Here is a 25,867-nt window from a genome sequence, read left to right on the forward strand (position 1 = left end):
GTGAGAGAGATACAGTTCAAGTATTACACTACTCCAAGGTCAGATTTGGCTTTTAGAAAGTTTAGGGAGGAAGGGGAAGGCACCACAGGAGGTGGATTGAGGATTGTGAGAGTGAAGACAAGGGAGGTCACATAGGTTTTTATATAGTCATGTAAAATATTTTGAGGGCCCGAATTAAGGCAGTGCTGGTAGTAATTCAAGGATAATTTAAAAGACCCCAGTAGGATTTCTTCCTCTTCAGATAAAAGGAGTTGGGGAAGCGAATTGGTACAAAAATAAGTATAACCACCAGCAGGAGTATGCAGAACTTTCTCACTAGATGAAAATATACTCAGATGTCAGTTGAGACTGTATTGATGATTTGTTTAAATAAATCTTTGTTTTTTTAGTTTTTAAAAATAGATTTTGTGAAAGTTGAGGTTTCATTTAAAGTTAGACTTTATAATAAGGATGTAATATGCAAATGGTCATTACGCCCTGAAGCATAACTACCAACAGCTTAATGACCTAATGACCGATCATGGATCAGCAGGAGGGTGGGGCAGTGAGCTACAAGCAGTGGGTGGCAGAGAGCTTCAGGAGGGGACAGGGCAGCAAGCTATTGGGGGAGGGGGTGTAAGGGAAGCAGGTGGCAGCAAGCTACTGGCTACAAGTGGGTGGTGGAGAGCTACAGGAGGGGGCAGGGCAGCAAGCTTTGAGGGAGGGGGGAGCTGGAGGGCAGGCCAGCAGGCAGAGAGCTACTGGAGAGTGGCTGCAGCTACTAGTGCATGGATTTGTGCATAGGCCTACTCATGTAATATCTGTGTTATGTACTTCCACGTAAAGTAAATAGTTCATTAGCTGGTAGTATTTTCTAGAATAATTAAAAAAGGTTAAAACAGGATTACCAGGTTTTGTTTAATAGTTTTGTTGTCTTTCATGTAGTGTGGTTTTACTTATTTTCTATAAAGAGATGTGCTCTCTTGCCAAGTGGAGTTTCATATATAGTCCTGCGTAAGAAATTAGGTAAGGCTTGGAAAAAATAAAACCTTACACTAGCCCTCTGCAACCAACTATCTCTGGCTAAAAGGATTGGGGTTTAGTAATGTTGGCAGTTACCTTTCCCTGTCATACTCACCTGGTTTGTTTGTTTCAAGATTTAATACCATTTTTATTAACCAACTTTAATCTTCATTTCACTTAATTCCTAGCACTTGCTTATATTCTTTAGGTGTTTGTTTTCTCGTCCTGTATATAATTCTGAGAGATTGAACTTCATGCCTGTGTAGCTTTCTATATAATTTTTATAACATCTAGCATACAGGTCACTGAATACTCATTGAATTGTTCTAATTGCTAACTTGTTTTTACTTAGGAGCTCATTCAGCATTTCTTATTGCTTCACCAGGTTGTTAAGATCTTTCATTTCTAATGTTTTACTAATAAAGTCTTTGTTAGGAAAACAAAGTGGTTTAATGTTGCTACTGATAGAGGTAGTATCAGTAACTGCCCAACAGTACTTGTTTCTGTTCTAAATCCTTAAATAGGTCTAGACTGAGGGAAGGGTGCTTAGAGGGGTCATTGTGTTGATGAAGGCCTGAAATAAGGAGTTAGGGATGGAAATGTATTTCACCTTGAGTGATGTGGAAAGAAAAAGGTTAAAAATTCATGGGATTTGGAATATACAAAGCTGAGAAAGCAGTCTTGCCTAGTATAGAGGAAAAAGGTGACTACAAAGTGCCAGACAGAGTGGACATTTAGAAGAATCCAGATCTGGGTTATACATCCTGTTTCTTGTTATTCTTAGCTGTATAACATCGGTTTTCAACCTTTTTTCATCTCATGGACTAAAATTCTGCAGCACACCAAAAATAGATTTTTTGCAGATCTGACAAAAAATATAGGCATAATTTTTATTTCCTTTTATACTGGATTGCTATTGTTGTGTAGGCTGTTGTCACTTTTTTATTTGACAGTGTAATTGAAAAGAGGTCATAGCCCTTGACTAGACAGGTATTGCATGTTTTAAAAATCCTTGTGGGGCACTCATTGAAAATCACTGCTCTATAATACACAAAAATTTCTTAACTAGTATGAGCCTTAGTGTCTAGATTTGTAAAATGGGCTTAGTCAAGGATTTAGAAAATAATGCAGTAATGTATGTAAAGCACTTAGCGTGCCTGACATGAAGTGTTCTGGGAGTTTGGAAAAGCTTATGAAAGAATGCCATCATTAGTACTAAAGTAAAACATTTGAACTCTTTGTAGTATTTGTTTTGATTTAGGCAAATTCTAACAATTGTATATTTAAATGTCAGTTAATTACAGAGTTCATAAGTTAGAATTAAACAGTGGCTGGAACTAAACTCTGGGGAATTCTAGGCAGGCAGCCTCAGCACCCCTGGCTGCTGACCAAAGAGGAAAAAGGGGATTCTGCTATCAGAGTTAAAGAGTACCTGGTTTTAGTCTGTGCTCCACCACCTGTTAATTGTGAACTTGAACAAGAATCTCTGCCTTCCTGAACCTCATTTTCCTAATCTGAAAATGAGAGCTTGGACAAGATAACACCAGTCTTTCCAGCTTTAATATTCTGTCATAACTGTTCTAGACGCCAGGGACTTTGTAGCAGGGAAAGAATAGCCTTCTGTTAATTTTGGCATACATGTGTTTTGCACACTAGAGACAAAGATAGTATATATCTGAGCAAAAGGTAGATAATCAGAAATTTCATTGCAAATTCCCATTTCTAACTAACCTTTTTCTAAGCACAACAATTTTATAAATGTTTTACTTTGAAAAGTCCGGTGAATATCATTAAAAGACATTTTAATCCTATTATTAAAAGTAATAGGATTGCCGGTCTTAACTAACTTTGAATTACTACGAATTATTTCTTGTGATTGCAAGGAATATTTGGCTTATTAGAAGTATGGTGCCTTTTAATTAAGATGGAGTTGTTTCTAAGAGTTTCTCTTGTTGACAAATTAATTCGAATTAGAACCTTATTTCTTACATGAAATTTTATTAGTGATATGATATTTAGCTGTTACATTTTGTTGCTTTTTTTAAGGTAAAACTGTTTTTAAAATTTTTAGTTTGTGGTAGATTCAATAGTTACAGTGAACAGACTTTATTTTAGAGACTGATTCAAGGTTGAAGTTTGAAAGAACAGATAAAGTTGAGTTTCGTATAAATTACTCTGTCCAGTAGATGAGAACCCAGCGTTAACAGAGTTCACTTTTACTGTAAAGCTTCTGGAAGCAAAACAAGTTCATACATTCTTTTCTACAGTAATATATTACTAACTGTACATTTACTTTTTATTGGTGTATGACTGAACAGTCTAGTATTTTTAAGTGTTAAGTATTTTTAAATATTTAGTAATTAGAAGATTTTGGCATATTTATCTTTATTCATAAATACAGTGTAACAAAAGTATATTCTGCTTTTATCCATATCAGTATTCTTAGAAGTAGTAGAAGATTATAGCACTATAATATCAGTATAAGAAAATGAAATTGCCGGAACCAGTTCGGCTCAGTGGATAGAGTGTTGGCCTTCAGACTGAGAGGTCCCAGGTTCGATTCAGGTCAGGGCATGTAACTTGGTTGCAGGCACATCCCCAGTAGGGGGTGTGCAGGAGGCGGCTGATTGATGTTTCTCTTTCATTGATATTTCTAAGTATCTCTATACCTTCCTCTCTGTAAAAAATCAATAAAATATATTTTTTAAAAAATGAAATTAATAAGGAAACATCAGTTTCATTTTGGAATCAGTGTTATAGAGGCATGTGACACCCCTCCCCCCTTTTTTTAAGGGAACAAATGTGTGTAAATGGGTGTGAAGAATGTTGAAAAGGCAAATCTAGAAAAGCCCCCTTTAGAAAATAGAATCAAGTGAAAGGTTTATAGTAACTTCATATTTTAATTACTGTGATTATTTGTTACTTTAATTGTTCCTCAATATTCTTGGCCACTTGCTTCCTCTGCCATAGTGATTTTCTAAAACACTTTTACAGAAATCTGTCCCTGTAAAGGGAGTATTCATTAAATATCAGGTAAAGTGAAACAACAAGGAAATAAGAAAGACATTTAGTAATATAATGTGCTATTAAAAATAATATGAGGAGATAGAAAGTAGTATGAGCCAAATATACAATAACTTTAGGGCAGTGAAATGTTTTTCAAGGTTCATTGTAAATTTAAACTTTTGTATTAGGTTTGGAGAAGTTAAAATTATCTAGTATTTTTAAGAATTAAAATAGAGGCAAAATTGTTTATTAGACCTCTGGTTCCAAAATTGAAAATTTTAAGTGAAATGCTTCTTTTAGTATGGTGAATACTTCTATTGCCATAAAAATATCAGAGGATACCTAAATATCTTAAGAGGTTTTCATAATAATGGAGCTGATTGATTTATAAGCAATGCATAAAGCTAGTTAGAAACTCATTATTTTCTTTACTTTTTATTAATGAAATATCATCATGATCAAGTATTGAGGACTTAATGAGTACATAATAACCTCCTTAAATACATAGAAGGGGTAAGTAAGGTTAAGTTCTTACCCCTTCGTTGCTTGCTACATAGCTGGGGAACACAAAAATCATATACACCAAAAAATATGTTTTACAAGCTAGTCTATAATAAAAATTTGGATAGGAAAGAGGGGTGACTGGGATACATCATTGTGGGCTTGAACATACAAGGACCTTATGAATTTATGTCATAAGTAAGGAAACAGCTCAGTTGAAGTGTGGGGAAATGTGGGAGCAAGTTTGGAGTAGAAAATTTGCACGAGTATTGGAAGTATTGAATAGATTGGCTTGGCTAAAACTGAGAGCTGTATTTGCTTGAGATAGTGAATGATGAGGAACGGTAAAATGAGTCCAGGTTTTGAAAGATCAGTCTTAGAGGCTGAGCTTTAGACCCTAAGTAGTAAGGGATCTAAAGTTTTTTTATTCAAAAAAAATGTCAAGATAGGAAGGATTTAGAGATGGGAAAAACTGGAAGTTATTATTTATAATAGAAATGCTTTAAAGTTTACTGCACACTTTTAAAAAGTATTTTTATTGATTTTAGAGAGAGAGGGAGAGAAACACCAATGATGAGAGAGAGAATCATTGATTGGCTGCCTGTTGGGGATTGAGCCCACAACCCGGGCATGTACCCTGACCAAGTGACCTCCTGGTTCATAGGTTAATGCTCAACCACTGAGCCATACTGGCTGGGCATCTACTAAACACTTTTGTAATTATCTCAGCAGGCCTGACCTGGCTAAGGAACTTGAATTATAGCAGCATCTGCAACATACAAAGGATTATGAGAGAGAAAAGGCCTTGGTCTTGGTGCTCAAGGCACACATCATCTAGCCGTCAAAGCATTTTTCCTTACTGCTTCCAGGAGTGGTCTTCGAATACTCCTGTATATGCCTAAAGGCAGCCACTACCAATCAGTCCAGGTTCAAAGTAGATGAAATCTAGTTGCCATTTCAAAGTTACATTATAGAAAACACTGTGAAGAAAAAAATTAGCTGTGTGAGTTTTAGATGACAACAGAACCTCCTAGTGGAAATGGCTAGATAGAAAGAATTGCAGGACTAGAACTTTGGAATCCTTGCAGTGTTGTTATTGAGGTCTTGGGAGTGGAATTAGATCTGTGATGGTGTCAGTGCAGGTCAAGATTACAGAGGGAGGCAGTCTGGCTCACTTTTGACTTGGCCAGCATTTGAGAAGGATAGATTTCAATGAGAAGTTGAAAAGGAAAAAAGGAAATTCTCTTTAATTTATCAGAAAATGGTATTATACATATTCTGTAATTTAAACTTTTTCACATATTAATTTAACTTGATATATTTTCATTCCCATTTATATCGAATACTTTTTATTACTTCATCCTGTATTTTATGCATTTCTTATAACTTCTTAACCTCTACTGATGGGGTGTATTGGTTTCCTAGGGCTGCCATTAGCAAAGTACCATAAACTGGGTGACTTAAAACACATTTATTTTCATACTTCTGGAGGCTAGAACTTCATAATTAAGATGTCACAGGGTTGATACCTTCTAAGAACACTGAGAATCTGTCCCATGCCTCTCTCTTAGCTTCTAACATTTGCTGGCAGCCCTTAATGTTCTTGGCTTATAGTTTCAAGACTCTGATCTCTACCTATATAATCCCATGGTGTTCTCTTCTTGTCTTCTTTTCTTATAGGACACCAGTCATTCGGTTAGTGTCATTCCTAATGACCTCATCTTAAACACTGCGGACGGATCACGGGAATTCTCATGTTTTCATATTACACAGTGTTTTACAAAGTATCATAGTTTAAAAAGATATTAGCTTGTAAGAACATGTAATAAATAACTTCAAAATGCAATGAATATTTAATTTTAAGGCATGCCTTTAACATTTTTATAAAATGTTTTTTGTACTCGTTCAATAGAAATGTATCTGGTCACTGGCTAAAGCTAGCGATAAAACTACTGGTCCGCAATGTTAACTTGGTTGCATCTACAAAGACCGTCTTTCCAGATAAAGTCACATTCACAGATACAGGGTTATGACTTCCACATATCTTTTAGGGAGACACAATTTAGCTCAACAATGGGTACGTTTACTCTCCAAGTTTTGTCTTTAGAAACAATGCTATAATGAACATTCAAATACATATTTTTATGTATTCTTTCCAAGTATTTCTATAGAATAAATTCTAAGAAATGAAGTTGGCATTAGAAATACTAATAGATATGGTTGGATTGTCTTCCAAAATAGTTGTAACCAAACTATATATTCTCATCAACACTAGGATTTAAAAATTTTTTGACAGTTGCACTGACCAAAAAAGTCTCATTGTTCCATTTGTGGTTAATGATTTTTACATGTCTGTTGGTCATTTATATTTATGTGAATTGCTTCTTGTCTTTAGACCATTTTTCTACCTATTTTTTTTTTCATAGTAACTGGAAGAACTCGTTAGGGATAGTAATTAAATTACAAATCAACAATATTTTTGGCAGTTCTTTTGTTTATCTTTGATAGAACTATTTTTGGTGTTTTTGGTCACTGTATTGGTTTGCAATTTTTGTATATCAGGTTTTTATTTTATTTAATACTGTCCCAGCTTAGAATTGCAAAAATATTTACTCACATTTTCCTAGTACTTTTATGGTTTTATTTTGAACATATTATCTTTGATATTTTTGGAAGTGACTTTGGAAAATGAGTATAGTAGAAATCCAGCTTTATATTTTTACAAATGGCTAGTTATTCCAGTGCCACTTATTTTTCCCCACCTATTTGAAATGCTACCTTCATAATTTACTTAACAGATTACCAGATTGTTTAGATCCACTTCTGCATTCTCTTCTATTTATTTGATTTATTTGCCAGGATACAGAGTTCTTAATTAGTGTAGCTTTATAATGGCATTATTTGAGTAGCATTAAGTCCTTCATTGCTCTCCTTTTCAGTATTTTCTGGCTATTTTTATGTGCCTATGCATAATATTTTTTTAATACAAAAGTATTAAAACACCCAGTTATACTCATTGTTTAAAGTATGCACACACACAATGTACGGTACAGAGTTAAAAGTTAAAATCACCCTTTACCTCTCTCATTTCTCAACACAATTAGGCTCCATAGGAGACTCTTCTTAATTGTTTGATGTGACTCTTCCCCTTTTTATATGCATAGGATATGTGTGTATTTTATATTTACATTTACACCTGTTTGCATTTTACCTAAAAGGGGTCATATTCTGGGCAGTTTATATGAGGTACACTTAGATCTACCTCAAGTTTAAAAAAAACAAAACACAACATTTTTATTATGGAAACTTAAACACATACAAAGTAAGATAGTATTATCACCTCATAGCTAATCTTGTTTGCTTTATATTCGTACCTACCTTCCCCATTCCGACCCCCCCAACACACACACCTGAATAATTTTTAAGTAAATCCCACGCATGTGAGATTTTTTTTCCCCCTGATCAATCTGGCTAGATGTTTATTGATTTAATTTTTTTTTAATTGTTTTAGTTTAGTCCTGGACAGGTGACTTAGTTGGTGGGAGGGTCATCCTGCACACCAAAAGGTTGCTGGTTTGATTCCTAGTCAGGGCACATACTTAGGTTGCAGGTTTTTTTCCCCAGTTGGGGTGCATATGGGAGGCAACTGATCAATGTTTCTCTATCTCTTCTTACTCCCTTTCTCTCTAAACTCAATCAATAGCCCAGCTCAGTGATTGACCATCTGGTAGTTGAGTGGTCAGGAAATATGCCTGATCCCTTGTAGGGGGCTTGCAGGAGGCAGTAGATCAGTGATTCTCAATAAATGTTCTATCGCTCTTCCTCTCCCTTCCTCTCTGAAATCAATGAAAATATATTTTAAAAAATAATAATACTACAAATATTTTTGTTTACTAGTAGTATTTTATTGGCTTCTCTGATCTATATTATTTACTTCTGCTTAGTTTGGGTTTAATTTACTTTTCTTTCTGTTTTTCTTAAGGTAGTACCTACTAAGGTGATCTGAGATCTTTTTTCATTTTCTAGTACAGTTATTTAGTGCTATCCATATCCTCCTAAATATGCTTTACATATTGGATATGTTGTATAATATTTTCATTTTTATTTTTTAAATTGCTTTCTGATTTTTCCTTTTCATTTCTTTGACCCACTGGTTCTTTTAGATGCATGTATATTAGTTTCCAGAGATTTATGGATTTTTTCCCAGATGTCTTTTTATTATCAATTTCTAACCTAATTGCATTTTTTGGAGACTATATATAAATCCTTTTTATTGAGCAGTGTTTTATAGCCCAAAATATGATATAAATTGTTGTTCTTCATAAACTTAAAAACATGCATTCCAGTCTTGTTGGGTGGAGAGTTGAGCAAATGTTAATTATATCAAGTTAGTATATTTTCTATTGGCTCTATCAGTTATTGAGAAAGGAGTACTGAATTCTCCTGCTATAATTATAAATTTCTTTCTCCTTGCAATTCTATAGTTTTGCTTCATATATTTTAGATGCATAAACATTCATAATTATGTCCTCTCAAAGAATTAACCATCATGAAATGACCCCTATACTCCCTGATATGCTTTGTTCTGAAATCAACTTTGATATTAATAAAGCCACTGAAGCTTCCTTTTGATTAGTGATATAATCATTTTTGCCCAACTTTTAGTTGGGTTGTTGGTTTCTTATTGTTGAGTTTTAAGAGTTCTTTGTCTAAACACTTTCTTTAGTAGATGTGTGTTTTTTAATATATTTTCTCCCTGTATGTGGCTTTTCATTCTTTTATCAGTGTTTTTTGTAGAGCAGATATTTTTAATTTTAATGAAGTCCAAATTATCAATTTCTTTCATGAATTGTGCGGTTTTTGTTTGGTTTTGGTTGGTATTTCTAAAAAGCGAATCCCAAAGTTACCTACATTTTCTATTATATTATCTTTTGGAAGTTTTGTAGCTTTGCTTTTGACATTTAGATCTGTGTCCAATTTTGCATTAATTTTTATGAAAGGTGTTAAGATCAGTGTCTAGATTGCAGTTTGTTTGTTTGTTGCATACGGACATGTAGTTTTTTCACCATTTTTCAAAAAGATATTGTCAAAAACGTGTTGAATATGTTGGTTTACTTCTGAGATCTATTCTCTTCCACTGATCTGTTTGTCTCTTCTCTTGCCAAAATTACACTGCCTTGATTACTATAACTTTATAGTAAATCTTGAAATCAGATAGTATCAATCTCTAACATTGTTCTTTTTCTTCAATGTTGTGTTGGCTAGTATGGGTCTTTGCCTTTCCATATAAACATTTTTATTTTATTTTATATATTTTTCCCATATAAACTTTAGAATCAGTTTGTTGATACCCACAAAATAACTTTGGTATTCCCTTGAATCTGTAGATATAGTTGGGAAAAATTGACATCTTAACAATATTTTGTTTCCCGATCCATGGATATAAAATACCTCTTTTTATTTACATTTTCTTTTTCATCAGAATTTTGTAAATATAAAGCTCTCATATATGTATTTTATTAGATTTATACTTATTTTTCTTTTTTGTGTGTGCTAATGTAATTGATATTTGTTTTTAAATTATAAATCTCACTGCTAAATATAGGAAAACAATTCACTTTTGCATATTAACCTTGTAGCCTATAACTTTGTTATACTTGGTTATTTGTCTCAGGAATTTTGTTGTTTTAATTCTGTGGGATTTTCTACATAGACAATCATGCCATTTGTAAGCAAAGACACTTTGGTTTCTTCCTTTCCAGTGTGTATTTTTATTTCCTTTTCTCCTTGCATTAGCTAAGACTTTCAGTACAGAGTGGTGAAAAGGGACTTTGTTCCTTGCTTTGTACTTAATACTCAATCAGAAAGCAATATAGTTTTGTTAGTAGTATGTATGATGTTAGTTTAGGTTTTATAGATGATCTTTAAAAGTTGAGAAAGTTAACCTCTATTCTTAGTTTGCTGAGAGTTTTTATCATGGTTGTGGGATTATATCAAATGCTTTTTGGCATCTATTCATGTGATCATTTGGTTTTTCTATAGCTTCATAATGTGATGGGTTACTCTATAGTTGATTTTTAAAATTTTTGTAAATTCTTTGTTGTTGTTAATCCTCACTAGACTATATTTTTCCATTGATTTTTATAGAAAGTGGAAGGGGGAGGAGAAAAAAAAACATCAACATGAGAGAGACACATCAATTGGTTGCCTCCTGCACACGCTCTGACTTTGGAGCTAGAGATCCAGCCTGCAACCAGGATACAAATCTGCAATCCTTCAGTCCATGGGCCTACACTGTCCATAGAGCCAAATCAGCTAGGGCACGTTAGTTGATTTTTGAATGTTGAATCAAATGCTGCATACCTGGAATAAATCCAACTTGATCATGGAACATAATTCTTTTTATGTATTGTTGGTTTCAACTTAGAATGTTTATATCTATGTTCATGAGATGTATGCATCTGTAATTTTGTTGTTGTTATAGCTTTGTCTGGTTTTGGTATTAGGGTAACTGGCCTCAAAGAATAGTTATGGAGTGTTCTGTCTGCTTCTGTCTCTGGAAGAGATTGTAGAGAATTTGTATAATTTCTTCCTTAAATGTTTAGTAAAGTTTATCAGTGAAACCATCTGGGCCTAGTGTTTTCTGTTTTGGTAGGTTATTCATTATAGATTGAATTTCTTTACTAGAGGTTTATTCTGATTAGCTAGTTTTCCTTGTGGGAATTTTGATAGATTGTGTCCTTCAAATGATTGGTTCATAACATCTGCCTTTGTGCACATAGGTCCTCTTTCATTTTTGTTATTTGTGTTTCCCCTCTTTTTATCTTGGTTACTTTACCCTGTCTAGAAACTTATCAATTTTATTAGTCTTTTCATATCTCCATTTAATTTACCTTTTTTTTTTTTATTACATTGATTTATGCTATAGTTTTTTTTTCCCCCCCTGCTTGTTTTGGATTTAATTTGCTCTTTTTCTAGTCTCCTAAAGTAGATGCCCAGTCTATTGATTTTTAGATCCTTTTTTGTTGTTTTCTCATATATGCATTCAATGCTAAATTTTCCTCTAAGCATTGCTTTTGCTGTATCCCACAAATTTTGGACCAGATTGTGGTCTCTCAGTGATTATTCCATGTGAGCTTGAGAAGAATGTGTTGTTGGATGAAATAGTCCATAAATGGAATCTAGATCCAGCTGATTGATGGTTAGATGGTGTTGAGTTCAACTCTGCCCTTCCTGGTTTTCTGCCTGCTGGATATGTCAATTATTGATAGAGGGGTATGGAAATCTCCAGCTAAAATAATGAGTTCATTTGTTTCTCCATGTGACTTTTTCACCTTTTGTCTCAAATATTTTGATGCTCTGTTGTTAAATGCATACACATGAAGGATTCTTATGTGTTTTTGGATAATTAACTCCTTTATCATTATATAATGCCCCTTTTTATCCTAGATAATTTTCCTTTCTCTGCAGCATGTTTTGCCCACAGTTAATATAGTTACTCCAGCTTTTTTCAGTTATTGTCAGCATAGTATATTTTCTTTTAATTTATTTGTTTTTTATTTTTTTAAAATATACCTTTATTAATTTCAGAAAGAAAGAGAGATGGAGAGGGAGAAGGGGTTAGAAATGTTAGTGATGAGAGAGAATCATTTATTGGCTGCCTTCTGCATGTCTCCTACTGGTGATCAGCCCACAACCAGGGCATGTGCCCTTGATTGGAATCAAACATGGACCCTTCCACTGAGCCAAACCACCAGCTAGTGCCCTTTGCTTTTAATTTATATGTCTTTATAATAAATATAGGTTTCTTATAGACAACATATAGTTGGTTGTTTCCTTTAATCCATTCTGTCAATCTGTCTTTTATTTGGTGTTTTTAGACCATTTACATTTAAAGTTATTATTGATATAATTACATTAATATTGACTACATTTGTTAACTTTTTTTTTTTTTTATTCATGGCCTTTGTTTTTTACACTCTTATTCTGCTTTGTTTGGTTTTAATTGAGCATTTTATATGATTTCATTTTCTCTCCTAAGAAGTAATTTATACTTTTTTAAAAATATTTTGCCATTGTTTGTAGCATACACTTTTTATTTATGCTTTTAGACACTGTACTATTCTATGTTCAGTAAAAGATCTACTTAAAGTAAATTAGTTGGTACAGTTACAATCAGTCTATGTATGTCTAATTTTAAATGGGTAGTAGCAATACCTTGTTTTTATTTTTAATTTTTATTTATTGATTTGAGAAAGAGAACATCAGTTTCTTGTTTCAGCATAGTATATTTCCTGAAATGTTTAGTAAAATTTAGTTTCACTTTATACATTCATTGATTAAATCTTGTATGTGCTCTGACCGGGATTGAACCTTGGCATAGTGGGACAACTCTCTAGCCAGCTGAGCTACCCAGCCAGGGGAAGTAGCAGAACCTTTTTACAGAGAATGCACATTGCTACCCCTTATAACATTGCTGTTATTCATTTCACTTATTCATAAGCCATAATCACCAAATGCATCTACTTTTAATTTACGTATTGGCTACTAGAAATTTTGAAATTGCTTATATGATTCACATTGTATTTCTATTGTACAGTGCAAGTTTGGCAGTTTTCAAAATAATATGACAGAAGTGCAAATCATCTTTAAATTCCATCACCTCGGAATGTCTATATCCTCCTGGGTTTGTTTTGTATGAATGTTTTTGCACGAAATCTTGAGTAATGTACATATGTGTTTAATCTCAGCAAACACACCTCACAAGCACAGACATGAATTTTTATTGACAGTGTTTCATGTCAGTGAGTATATCATTTTCAATGGGTACCTATGGATTTACCAATTTCCAGGGATGGACAACATCACTACTCTTGAAGTTGGGGATATTACTAAGTAAAATAAGGGTTGATTACAAGCACTGGAATACTGTGATAGTTGATCTGATAACAAAGATAGCCATTTAGTGATGAATGGGTGGTTAGTGTATACAGCATGGATATACAGGACAATGGGATGATTCATATCCACGTGTGATGAAGCTAAAATGAAAAGTATGGTATGTTTTGGCATCTGCAGATTACCACAGATTAAGAGCTTGAATCCTTGCCAAAGAGTTTGGACCTTATTCTTAACATATAGGAACCTATTGTTGACCTATAAATCAAAAGGCCTTTCAAAGTGAGAGCAACTGGCATTTATTTGAGATCAGTAAGAATAGTTATTCCGGAAAGCACTGATTCAGGCAGAACCCTGAATAGTGTTCTGATTACCAAAGGTAATAGGTATTTATGAGAAAGGGAAGGATAACAATTATATCAGTAGAAGGAAAGCATTTCTATTGGTGTAGATAACACAACATAGTGATGTTAATTCTAAGCGGTGTTTTTAATTTTCAATTCAGTAGTATAACTGCTTTCTTACCTTTCCAACACAGTGTTGCTTTAGGCAAATTCCAGATGTTATTTCACCTTGTTTTAACATTCCAAGATTTGGGGCATAAGAATGAAAGGCAGTTCCTCTAAGAATAGCAGCTCCAGCTCCATTTTAAAGTAGCCTTGTTTATTATTGTTTACACTAGCAACCCCATGCATAGAAAATTCCTGCAAGAGCAGGCCTTCCTTCCCCTGGCTGCCAGCACCAGCTTCCCTCCGGCACCAGGACCCAGGCTGCTGGCCTCCTCCGGCTGCCCGGCAAGTTCCTGGGACCTGGCTGCCTCCTTCTGGCCGCCTGCAGGCGCCCGGGATCTGGCGGCTGGCTTCCCTCTGGCGCTGGCTTCCTCAGGAAGGACATCCGGAAAGGTGTCTGGAAGACAGCAGGTCTAATTAGCATATAACTCTTTTATTATCATAGATTATTATGTTTTTAAGCATGAATCTGTTAAAAGATAATTGGCAACAAGAGTTTATAGAGAACAAAATAGATGTAAAAGTCTACTTAAAGTGAATTAGTTGCCAGATAATTTACACATTAAAAATGTAGAACATTCAAATTATTAAATGTATACATATGGGAGTCACCCTTTCCATTTAAAGACGTCATTGGCTCGTTTTTGTCTTTACAGTACATAATATAATTTTATGGAATTATTGTTATTATATAAAATCCTCACATTCCCTCTCCACTCCCAAGTTCATGATTTATTGATGGTAAAGATCTCTTAAAAGAAAAGAAAAAAAAAGAAAAAAAACCATGATCTACCTTCTCTGTGGATATTGAAATCAAATATCTAGTTATGGATATTCATTTCAATAATAAAAACCAGAGCTAGAAATGCTCATGCATTTTGAATAAAAGTTGCTTTTAAAAATAACATTGAGCTTTCTGAGGAAATACATAAAACCCTATGAATTGAATAATTTTTCAAATTATTGACTGGGTAATTATTAATGTTCTACACTACAATTTTAAGTCTGCAATTGTGAATAAAGTGCCAGCCTTAAAAACAACTTCAGAAAGGTTCTGCCTTCCCCCTACCCCCTTCCTTTTTTCTTTTTTCTCTTTTCTCTCCTTTCCTTTCCTTTCCTTTCCTTTCCTTTCCTTTCCTTTCCTTTCCTTTCCTTTGTTCCTTTTTTTTTTTTTTTTTTTTTTGCACCTAATTCTTTTGCTTAATGTATGGGAGAGTCTCAAATGTTGTACCTAATGTCCTTAGTTAGGTTGTAAACTGAATTTAAACTTATTTACTTTGAGATTAACCTTATCTTTGCATGTTCTTCCCCCCACCTTGATTGTACATATAAAAGTCAAACAGCCCTAACCGGTTTGGCTCAGTGGCCATAGAGTGTCCGGCCTGCGGACTGAAAGGTCCCAGGTTCGATTCCAGTCAAGGGCATGTACCTTGGTTGCGGGCACATCCCCAGTGGGAAGTGTGCAGGAGGCAGCTGATCGATGTTTCTAACTATCCCTCTCCCTTCCTCTCTGTAAAAAAATCAATAAAATATGTTTAAAAATAATAATAATAAAAGTCAAACAACTTAAATGTGTTTGTTTATATATATAAACACATGTCCCTGTAAGTGTCTTTAAAAACTTGGATAATATGAGTTGCTACATATAAAATAAAAGTATGGAAGACAGAGCCAATTGAATTTTAAACTTGCTTGATTAATCATGTTTAAGGGTTCAGAAGACTTAAAAGGACAGTTTGTGAAGGAAATAATAGACTTTGACCTTCATTACAGACATAAGCTATCACTGCCAAAGTTTGCCTTTTTATTACTTTATGCTTTTAGATACTGTACTATTCTATTTTCAGCAGTGTTCACTTTTAATTTTTAAAGGGAAAATTATAAGTTACTAGAAATTATTCCTGGGTTACAGTTTCTAGATAAGAAATATGTTTCATTTTGTTTTGTTTTATTTTTTTTCTTCCCAGACTGGTACCATAGTGTGACTTGACTTGATATTTTTCGTGTGTGTGTATTTCAAATCAACTTGAAAAGCTAAAATATTCACCTGGTTGAAAATCAGAAAGTATGTAAAGCAATTGAAAAGTTTCTCTTCCATCTTGTCCATACCTTTGCCTACTTCTTCCTTCCCATGTGCATACACACAGAATCCCTAACAGCTAGCAACTCTTACTAGTTTCCTATGTCCCTTTCTAAACAATTTTATTTATACGTGGGCAAATGCAAGTTATTTATTGTTGTTACTGCCTTTGTGCCCAAATGTAAGCATCTTATTCCCTTCGTTTTACATCTTGCTTTTTTCTTCTGTAAAGTATCTTAAAGAGCCTCTTTATTCTTTTTTTTTTTTTTTTTTTCTGGCTATATAGTATTATATAGCTGAAATGTGTTTTAATCGAGTGGATATTTTTCTTGATCTAGGAAACTTCATTTGCCTGAGGAATTTTGGATAATTTTTCAGGTTCTAAAGATTTGAATTAATACATATAAGATTTAAAATATTTAATGGTTTTGATAGAAGTCTTTTTAAAATGTTACCTTTTACCCAAGTTTTGTTAAACACATTATTGAACTTCAATTACATGTGATAAACTAGGTCATCTGTGTGAACAGTTTGGGTACCATGTATTTTATTATGCTATATTTCCTCCAAAGTCCATTGTCACTGTAGGATGCAAATTGCCTTATCATCATGCTACACCTTTTGAAATTATTCATTTTGACCAAAGTGAGACTTAAGGCTATAATAGCTCTTTACCAACTGCATATTATAGTTTTGATTATGTGACATTTCTCATCCCTGATAATTTTCAGAAATTTATACCTCAGTATTTTATAGACTTACTATTCTGCATAGGCAAGATTGTTTGAGTAATGCTTGCCTGTATTTTCTGATTATGTGGGCTCAGCTGCAGAGAACTTGTGGCAGTTGTGCTTCTCAGAAAGCCCTCAATTCTGTTTTATATCAGGGAGTTGTTATTGGTTATTATGAGTCCTAGTGGGGAAACCCATGTATGTACTAGCTGTATCAGAGATCATACATTTTCCTGTTCCTAGCTTTTTGTTTTTTTCTAAATGAATTTTAAATTTCTCAGCAGGTTTGCTTCTTATCGACTTTGTGATTATGTATTTCATCTTATTCTTTAGCAATTCCTGTTCATTAAAAAAAAAAAAAAAAAAAAGTATAACCCAACCATTTGTGTAGTTTGAGAGGGCCTAATTACCTGACTAGTCCACTGACTTTTGTGAAGGTAATTTTCTTAGTAAGGCAGGCTTATTGAAAAGAGGAACTGCTGCTGCTTTCTCTGATTTGGATGACTGAAGCTGATCAGAGTGTCTTGTTAGGCAAGCTCATGTTGCTTTTCATCATAATTAGTAAGATATAACAGGTTAAGTGTTAACACTTTGGGGGTGCGGGCAGGGTCAGTTAAGGGATCCGATAGATGAAAACTGAGATTTGAAGGTGAGCAGTGTTAACCAAGTAAAAGGATGACAGGGGATGGAATTGAAATGAAGGTCAGGATCTTTTTAAAAAATATTTTTTATTGATTTCAGAGAGGAAGCGAGAGGGAGAGAGAGATAGAAACATCAATGATGAGAGAGAATCATTAATCAGCTGTCTCCTGAACACCTCCTACTAGAGAGTGAGCCCGAAACTCAGGCATGTACCATTGACTAGAATCAAACCTGGGACCCTTCAGTCCACAGACCGATGCTCTATCCACTGAGCCAAACCAGCTAGGATTTGAGGGGATAATGAGTTAGAAAAAGACTGTGGCATGTATCTTCAGAATTTAATGTGATAGAGGAGACGTACATGATGACAGGCAGGGTGAGAGTGTGAGTAGATGAATGTGTGTGAGGGAGAGTGTGAGTGGGTGTAGTGTGGGCGGGCATCCAAGGTGGGGGGGGTTCGGGCACTTCTGTCAGAGGAGCTGCTGACTGCTACATTGCAAAAGAGGGGAAGATATAAACAAGTGAAATAATATACTGTGGTTCTGGATTGGTATAGTTAATATCATTAAAATGTCCATACTACCCAAAACAATCCCTGTTAAAACACTAATAGCATATTTCACAGATCTAGAAAACACTCTCCAAAAATTCTTATGGCACTAAACAAGACCCCAAATAGCTGCAGCAACCTTGAGAAGAAGAACAAAGTCGGAGGAATCACAATACAGATATCAAGTTATATTACAAAGCCACTATACTCAGAACAGCCTGGTACTGGCACAAGAACAGGCATATATTAGGTCTAGTAATAATTAATGTCGTTTTCTAATACTTTTTAAAATTGAATTTATTTAAACAATACAACAAAATTTAATCAACAATATAGTTGCCGTTGTTTTCTACTACTTGTGCCCAATGCTCAGGAAGCATTTTAATCCCTCTGTTGTAAAATTCTTGTGATTTTGATGCAAAAAATTCGGTCAATGCATTTTTGAGGCATTCTTCATTATTAAATTTTTTTCCAAGAAGAAAGTTTTGCAAAGAACGAAACAAATGGTAATCGGAAGGGGCAATATCAGGAGAATATGCAGGTTGAGGGAGAACTTCCCATTCCAACTGGCGCAGTTTTTCAGCAGTGATTCTTGCAGTATGCGGTCGTGCGTTATCGTGGTGAAGAATTACGCCCTTCTGATTAATCAGCGCGGGTTCTTTTTCTCTTAAAGCTTGGGCTAACCTTTCCAATTGGGCACTATACACTGCACTTGTAATGGTTTGGTTAGGTGGTAAAAGTTCATAATGAAGAATTCCTTTAAAATTCCACCAAACACACATCACTTTTTTTGCATGCAAGTCAGGTTTTGGCGTGGGCTGCGGAGCCTCATTTTTGTCCAACCATTGAGGCCGCCTTTTCAAATTAACATACAGCACCCATTCTTCATCTCCGGTAACAATTTGCTCTAAAAACGGCAAACGGTTTTGACGAGAGAGGAGTGAACTGCAAATTGTGACTCTTTGATTATGGTTGTTGTCGGTCAACTCATGAGGAACCCATTTTCCAAACTTTTGGACTTTTCCAAGTGCACGCAATTGGTTGGAAATTGTTTTTTGTGAACAATTTAAAGTTGTCGCAAGCTCTTGTTGGGTAATTTGAGGATTTTGCACCAAAAGAGCTTGAAGAGCTTCTTGATCAAAATTGGACACACGGCCTCGACCACTCTTGTCATCTAACGAAAAATTTCCCTCGCGAAATTTCTCAAACCGACGCTGGCATTTTCTGGCGCTAACTGCATCTTGACCAAGAGCACTACAGATGTTTTTTGCAGCCTCACTTGCTTTTCTTCCTAATTGGAACTCGTAAAGCATGCAGTGCCGAATATGCTCTTCATCCGCCATCTTCTTAGCCCTAGTTTTGCAACAAAAACCAAACCAAACACAAACTTTTTCAAGCAAAACTTGTTAATTGCACTTCACACGTCCTGTAGATACCACGTGTTTGAAGGTTATGTCAGTACAAGTCAACGCCAAGCAAGATTTTAAACGAATGTTTAAAAACGACATTAAATATTACTAGACTCAATAGATCAATGGAACAAAACATAGAACTCAGAAATCAACCCAAGTCATCATTCCCAATTAATATTTGATAAAGTAGGCAAGAGCATACAATGGAGTAGAGATAGTCTCTTCAGTACTGGTGTTGGAATAGTTGGACAGGCACATGCAAAAAAATGAAACTAGACCACCAACTTACACCATATACAAGAATACACGCAAAATGGATAAAAGATATAAATGTAAGTTGTAAAACCATAAAAATCCTTGAATAAAATGTAGGCAGCAAAATACCAGGCATCTCATGTAGCAAAATTTTCACTTATACAACTAGGGCAAGAAAAACAATGGAAAAAATAAACAAATGGGACTACATCAAAATAAAAAGCTTCTACACAGAAAAAGAAACCAGCACCAAATTGAAAATGGAGCCCACTGTATGGGAGGACATACTTGCCAGTATATTTGATAAGGGGTTGATTTTCAAAATATATAAAGAGCTCATACAACTCAAGAGGAAAACAAACAATCCAATAAAGAAAAAAATGTTAAAATGGGCAGAGGACCTAAATAGACAACTCTTCAAAGAGGACATAAAAATGGCCAAGAAACATGAAAAAAGTGCTTGAAGTCACTAATCAGAGAAATGCTAATTAAAACGACAATGAGGTACCGCCTCACACCTACTAGAATGGCTGCCATCAATAAGTCAGCAAACAGTGCTGCTGTTGAGGATGTGGAGAAAAAGGAACTCTAGTACACTGCTTGTAGGAATGCAGACTGGTATAGTCTCTATGGGAAACTGTGTGTAATTTCCTCAAAAAATTAAATTGGAACTTCCATTTGATCCTGTGATTCCATTTCTAGGAATATATCCTAAGAAGCCTGAAACACCAATCAGAAGGAATATATGCACCACTATGTTTATATCGACATTGCTTAGAATAGCTAAGATCTGGAAACAGCCAAGTGCCAATCAGTAGAGGAATGGATACAGAAGTGGTGGTACATTTACACAGTGGAATACTCTGCAGCTGTAAAAAAAGATATATACCCTCTTTTATACCCTCTGAGACAGCATGGAGAGACCTGGGTAGCATTATGCTAAGTGAGACGAGCCAGTCAGAAAAAGAAAAATATCATATGACGTCCCTTATATGTGAAATCTAATGAGCAAAATAAATTGACAAAGCAGTTTATGGAAGCATGCCGCAGACAAGATTCTCAGAGGGGTGAGGGAGATGGGTGGGACGAGATCAACCAAAGAATTTACGTGCTTATGTGCATAACCCATGGGCACAGATAGTAGTGGATGAAGGCCTGAGAAGGGGACAATAGTTTGGAAGAGGGGAGTCAGTAGGAGGAAAAAAGACATCTCTAATACTTTTAACAGATAAGATGGGGTCTAAATGTATCATGTGCTTCAAGAGAAGACAGGGTATTGCTGGATTTGGGCAGATTTAGAAGTGTAATCCTTGATGGAAATTCTAGTATCACCAAGAGGGCAAGCCACAATGTGCAAGTATTTTTCAAGCTTCTGCTTACATTTCCTGAGGTCCTGGTGGTTAAAGCAAGTCAGCTGGACATACCCAGGGTCAGTGGGGGTGGAGAGTATACAAGAACTAGGTTACTGAGACACGTTAAATACCACTGTACCACATCTCCAAACAAGGTTTCCAAACTGTATGTGGTTGTTTTATCTCTCAGAAATAACAGAAATGAGCCATGTTTGATGTTACTTTAAGTCTGTAACCCCATGCTACTCCCTTTTCTACCTATACAGCTCCTTGAGAGAGAGAAAAGAGAAACATGATGTGAGAGCAGCACATGGATTGGCTGCCTCCTGCACCCCCTGCAGGGATCGAGCCTAACAGGCATGTGTGCTGACTGGGAATCTTTCAGAGCATGGGTCACACATAACCAACTGGAGCACACTGACCAGGGGCATCCTCCATCTTATTTGAAAATGAAAGTTCTGAGGATGAATGTATTACTGTAATAACTCAGGAATGTAATACCAAAATGTGTAAAATAGGCTCTATTTCTACAAAAGTTGGTAGAGTAGTTTTTCCTTTTAATTAACAAATTTTAACCCTAACATTTTTGAGCTAATAAGAAATAGATTTCCTTTCCTAAGCACTTGTCTTTAGATTGTTTTTCAAGTAATACCTTTTTGATTAAGAAAGACAAGAAATAATGGAGTAGATTAGCTGTAATTACTTGAAAGGAATGGAAGGAATGTTTTTAAAAACTTAATTAAATCCCTTGTCAGTCTAGAGTTTAAGGGATAGTCAATTTTTATTTCTAGTATTTATATCAAATTTTATGTATTAAAGCTATTCTTGCATTTGCTATAATTATTCCGAATTAATCAGAAAAGGTTTTAAAAGGTGTATAATTTTCAGACTTTGCCAGTTTAGATAAGGAGTGAAATGGACTAACAAAAGGTTATAGCAAAATTTTGAAAATCGACTTACTGAAAATTGCTTATGATTAGTTGAGTCCTTTAATATTAACATATTATAAGTTGGTTTAGAATAAGGTTATAATTCCAACTGTGTTTGCGTGGAAAATTATAAAACTGTTTCGTGGGTCTCTATTTTTTAAGCAAATATTTTAAGAATTTGTTTTAAACCTATATCAACATTTAAATATGATTTTTTAGTTTTGGGAATTTGTTTTTGTTTTAAAATCACATACACATTTAGACAATGTTTTATAATGTTAATCCTATGGCAAGAGATTTCCATAATAGAAGTAGACTCTATTTAATAAGACTTTTTTTTTTTTTTTTTTTTTTTTGCCGAAACCTGTTTGGCTCAGTGGATAGAGCGTCAGCCTGCTGACTGAAAGGTCCCAGGTTCGATTCCAGTCAAGGGCATCTACCTTGGTTATAGGCACATCCCCAGTAGGGGGTGTGCAAGAGGCAGCTGATCGATGATTCTCTTCCTCTCTGTAAAAAATTAATAAAATATATATATTTTTAAATAAGACATTTTTTTTTTCTTTTGCAAGCTGTTACTTTTTGTTTTTTGGTTAAAAAGTAAAATATGAGAATTTTTAGATCTCTTTAGTGGTATCTGGTTTCCTAACTGCTTTTATTTTTAGAAATGAATGCATTTGGATAGCACCATACTAAAAAGGCTGTAATTTATAGGAATTTTCTTTAGAATACAAATTTTCCCATCTAATTTTTGAATTCTTTAACCTCGCCTCTTACACCATTGGATAATATATGCAAAATCCATTTTTCTGTAGTTTTCAATGCTAAGGTTTAGGGTTAGAGAGCCTATGGAGCTATCATGCTGGGACTGTACTTACAGTACATTTTGAGCAGCCAAAGCCATACCCGCATTCTTCACTCTCCTTTTTAAAGCCCAATGTCCTAGTTTCTAAGCTATCTTTATAACTTTTAATGTCTCTTGTGGACATTTTCCTGCTGCTTTGGGTCCTGTTCATGACTATCTGTGAAATTCAAAGTTGAGTTTGGTCTGCAACATACAATGGAGCACTGTTATCTGGGAATATATGTCTTCATGAAATTTTGGTGCCCAACAGTATACTGATCTTACTTTTTACTATATTACTATAATAAAGTAATTATTTATATTACTATATATATAATAGTTCTTTACTTTTATTATTATTATAAGAGACTTGTACATATACATATAATAGTTCTTATCATAGGGGGTCATTTCCTAGGCATAGTTTGGTAATCAAAATAATGACCGGTTTGGCTCAGTGGATAGAGCGTTGGCTTGGGGACTGAGAGGTCCCGGGTTCGATTCCTGTCAAGGGCATATGCCTTGGTTGCGGGCACATCCCCAGTGGGGGGTGTGCAAGAGGCAGCTGATCGATGACTCTCTCTCATCGATGTTTCTAGCTTGCTATCTCTCTCCCTTCCTCTATGTACAAAATCAATAAAATATATATTAAAAAAAAACAACAACAAAAAAAAAACAACGTTATCTTCAAATCTTAATGTACTCTTTTTTTATTACAGTGCCCAATATTCATTGAGTGGATTTACCGTAACTATTAATCATCTTCACTTTTTGGATATTTAAAGTCTTTTAAAAAATAATTAGCATATGTTTATATACATATTTTTCTTTATATTCATAGTAAAATAAATTTTGGTTATATTTTATTTATTTTTTTCTCACTTAAGGGTATGTTTTTATTGATTTTAGAGAGAGGAAGTGGGAGAAAGCAAGAGAGGAACATTGATGTGAGAGAGAAACATCAGTTGGTTGCCTCCTGTACGTGTCCTGACCAGGGATCAAACTCACAACATAGGCATGTGCTCTGACCAGAATCGAACCCACACCATTTGGTATACAGGACGATGCTCCAACCAACTGAGCCACTTGGCCAGGGCTATTTTTTTTGTTATGTTTTAAATTATTTCATAATTTTTTAGTTTAGGAATGAAATTACTGGATCAGAAAACATGATTATAAATGAGTAGAGGCCCAGTGCCCTGGGTGTAGGGGTCCCTCAGCCCGGCTTGCGCCCTCTTGCAGTCCTTGAGCCCCCTGGGGATGTCCGACTGACTGCCACGGAGGCGGGAGAGGCTCCTGCCACCACAGCTGTGCTTCACCGGTCATGAGCCCAACTCAGGGCTTCTGGCTGAGTGGCACTCTCCCTATGGGAGCACACTGACCACCAGGGGCAGCTCCTGCATTGAGCGTCTGCCCCCTGGTGTTCAGTGCACATCATGGCGACTGGTCGTTTTGCCATGCAGTCGATTTGCATATTACCCTTTTATTATATAGGGGTAGAGGCCTGGTGACGAAATTTGTGCACCCCCTTCAATCTGGGACCCCTCGGGGGATGTTAGTCCTCTCACAATCCAGGACTGCTGGCTCCCAACTGCTTGCCTGCCTGACTGCCTAATTGCCCCTAACCGCTTCTGTCTGCCAGCCTGATTGATGCCCAGCTGCCCTCCCCTGCCAGCCCGATGGCCCCCAACTGCCCTCCCCTGCCGGCCTGATCGCCCACAACTGCCTGCCCCTGCTAGCCATCTGTGTGAGGGCATGATAGTCAATTTGCATATTACCTCTATTATATAGGATTTGTAAGTGCTGAACCAATATATGTATGTACCACTCTTATAGAAACTTAAAATCCAATAGTTGTATTCTAGATTATGCTATAAAATGACTTAATTTAGAATTAAATGAAAATTTCCATTGTTATGTGATATAGTTATGAGGGAGGTGGCAACACTGTATACTGGAAAACCTGAATCTTGGGGACTAAGATGTCCATTGCATGTAATGAATTAGCTCTCCTATGCCTCTAAAAGGGCACTGTACTATAATTAGTAGCTTGTTTTCAAGTTTGACTTAATAGCTATATTAAAGTGGTTAGTTGCTATACAGAAGTCAGTCTTTGCTAATACTACTTCTTAATTGCTTGAATGTTCATTTTATTGGAAAACAGTTTATTACAGGGAATAAGAATATAGGATTTGAACTCACATTATCTGCATGGGAATTTGAACTCTGTCACTTAGGTTGTTGGTTATGGACAAATTAGTAGTATTGATCCTCTTTAACCTTGGGTTTCTCAAGCATAAAATGAGGATCTAATAGTAATAAAAATTAAAGGGAGTTATATTTGAATGTGCTTAAGCACATTTTCTAACACATTTTAAGCATCAGTACATGTTAGCTTTCAATAATTATTTTTAGTATAGCTATTATTTATTACTACATAAGAAATTGCTTCTAAAGCAGTAACCTAAAATAACACTAACTATTAATTTCTTTTCTGTGGGTCGGGAATTCAGGAGCAGCCTAACTGGGTGGTTCTGGTTCGGTGTCTCTCAGGAGACTGCATCAATATGTCAGCAGGGGCTGCAGTCAGTTGAGTGTTATTTTGAACCTAATGGCTATAAATTTTTTATATTGCAGACTATGTCTTCAGCAGTGGTACAATTATATGCAGCAGATCGGAATTGTATGTGGTCAAAGAAGTGCAGTGGTGTTGCTTGTCTGGTTAAAGACAATCCACAGAGATCTTATTTTTTAAGAATATTTGATATTAAGGTGAGTTTCGTTTTGCTTCCTCTAAACTGCAGGTGATTAGATTTTCTACCTCAATTATAATTTAGTATAGATTTGTTTATACATATATAATGTTTAAGTTATACATGAATTCGTATTACAAGGGCAAAGCTTGGCTTTAGACATTGAAGCCTGGAAATTGAGACCAAATGGGAACATCTCCTAAACCAGACATGAATAGTTTCTGATTTTATCTTCTAGAAACTACTTTGTTTGTTTATTCTATGCCTTTGGGTCTTAGGCTTTCTCCACATTCTCTTCTTTTCTATGATACTCTAGTTATTTTTGCAGTCATTGGTTGATTCTTGTATGTACCCTGACAAGGGGGATCGAAAACTCAACCTTGGTGTATCTGGACGATGCCCTAAC

At 35.2% G+C, this 25,867-nt stretch overlaps 1 protein-coding gene across 4 annotated transcripts in view; it reads left to right on the forward strand.

Annotated features, from left to right (window-relative positions):
• The window catches only part of WASL (WASP like actin nucleation promoting factor), a 65,533-nt gene that overhangs the window by 3,601 nt on the left and 36,065 nt on the right, over positions 1-25,867 (forward strand). For all 4 annotated transcript variants that reach the window (XM_084897677.1, XM_084897678.1, XM_084897679.1 and 1 more), the window contains exon 2: positions 25,346-25,480. In XM_084897677.1, coding sequence (XP_084753803.1) covers positions 25,346-25,480 — 135 coding nt within the window. The remainder of the gene's footprint in view (positions 1-25,345; positions 25,481-25,867) is intronic.

Source organism: Pipistrellus hanaki (genome assembly GCF_964339955.1).
Source record: "Pipistrellus hanaki genome assembly, chromosome: 10".
NCBI classification, from domain to species: domain Eukaryota; kingdom Metazoa; phylum Chordata; class Mammalia; order Chiroptera; family Vespertilionidae; genus Pipistrellus; species Pipistrellus hanaki.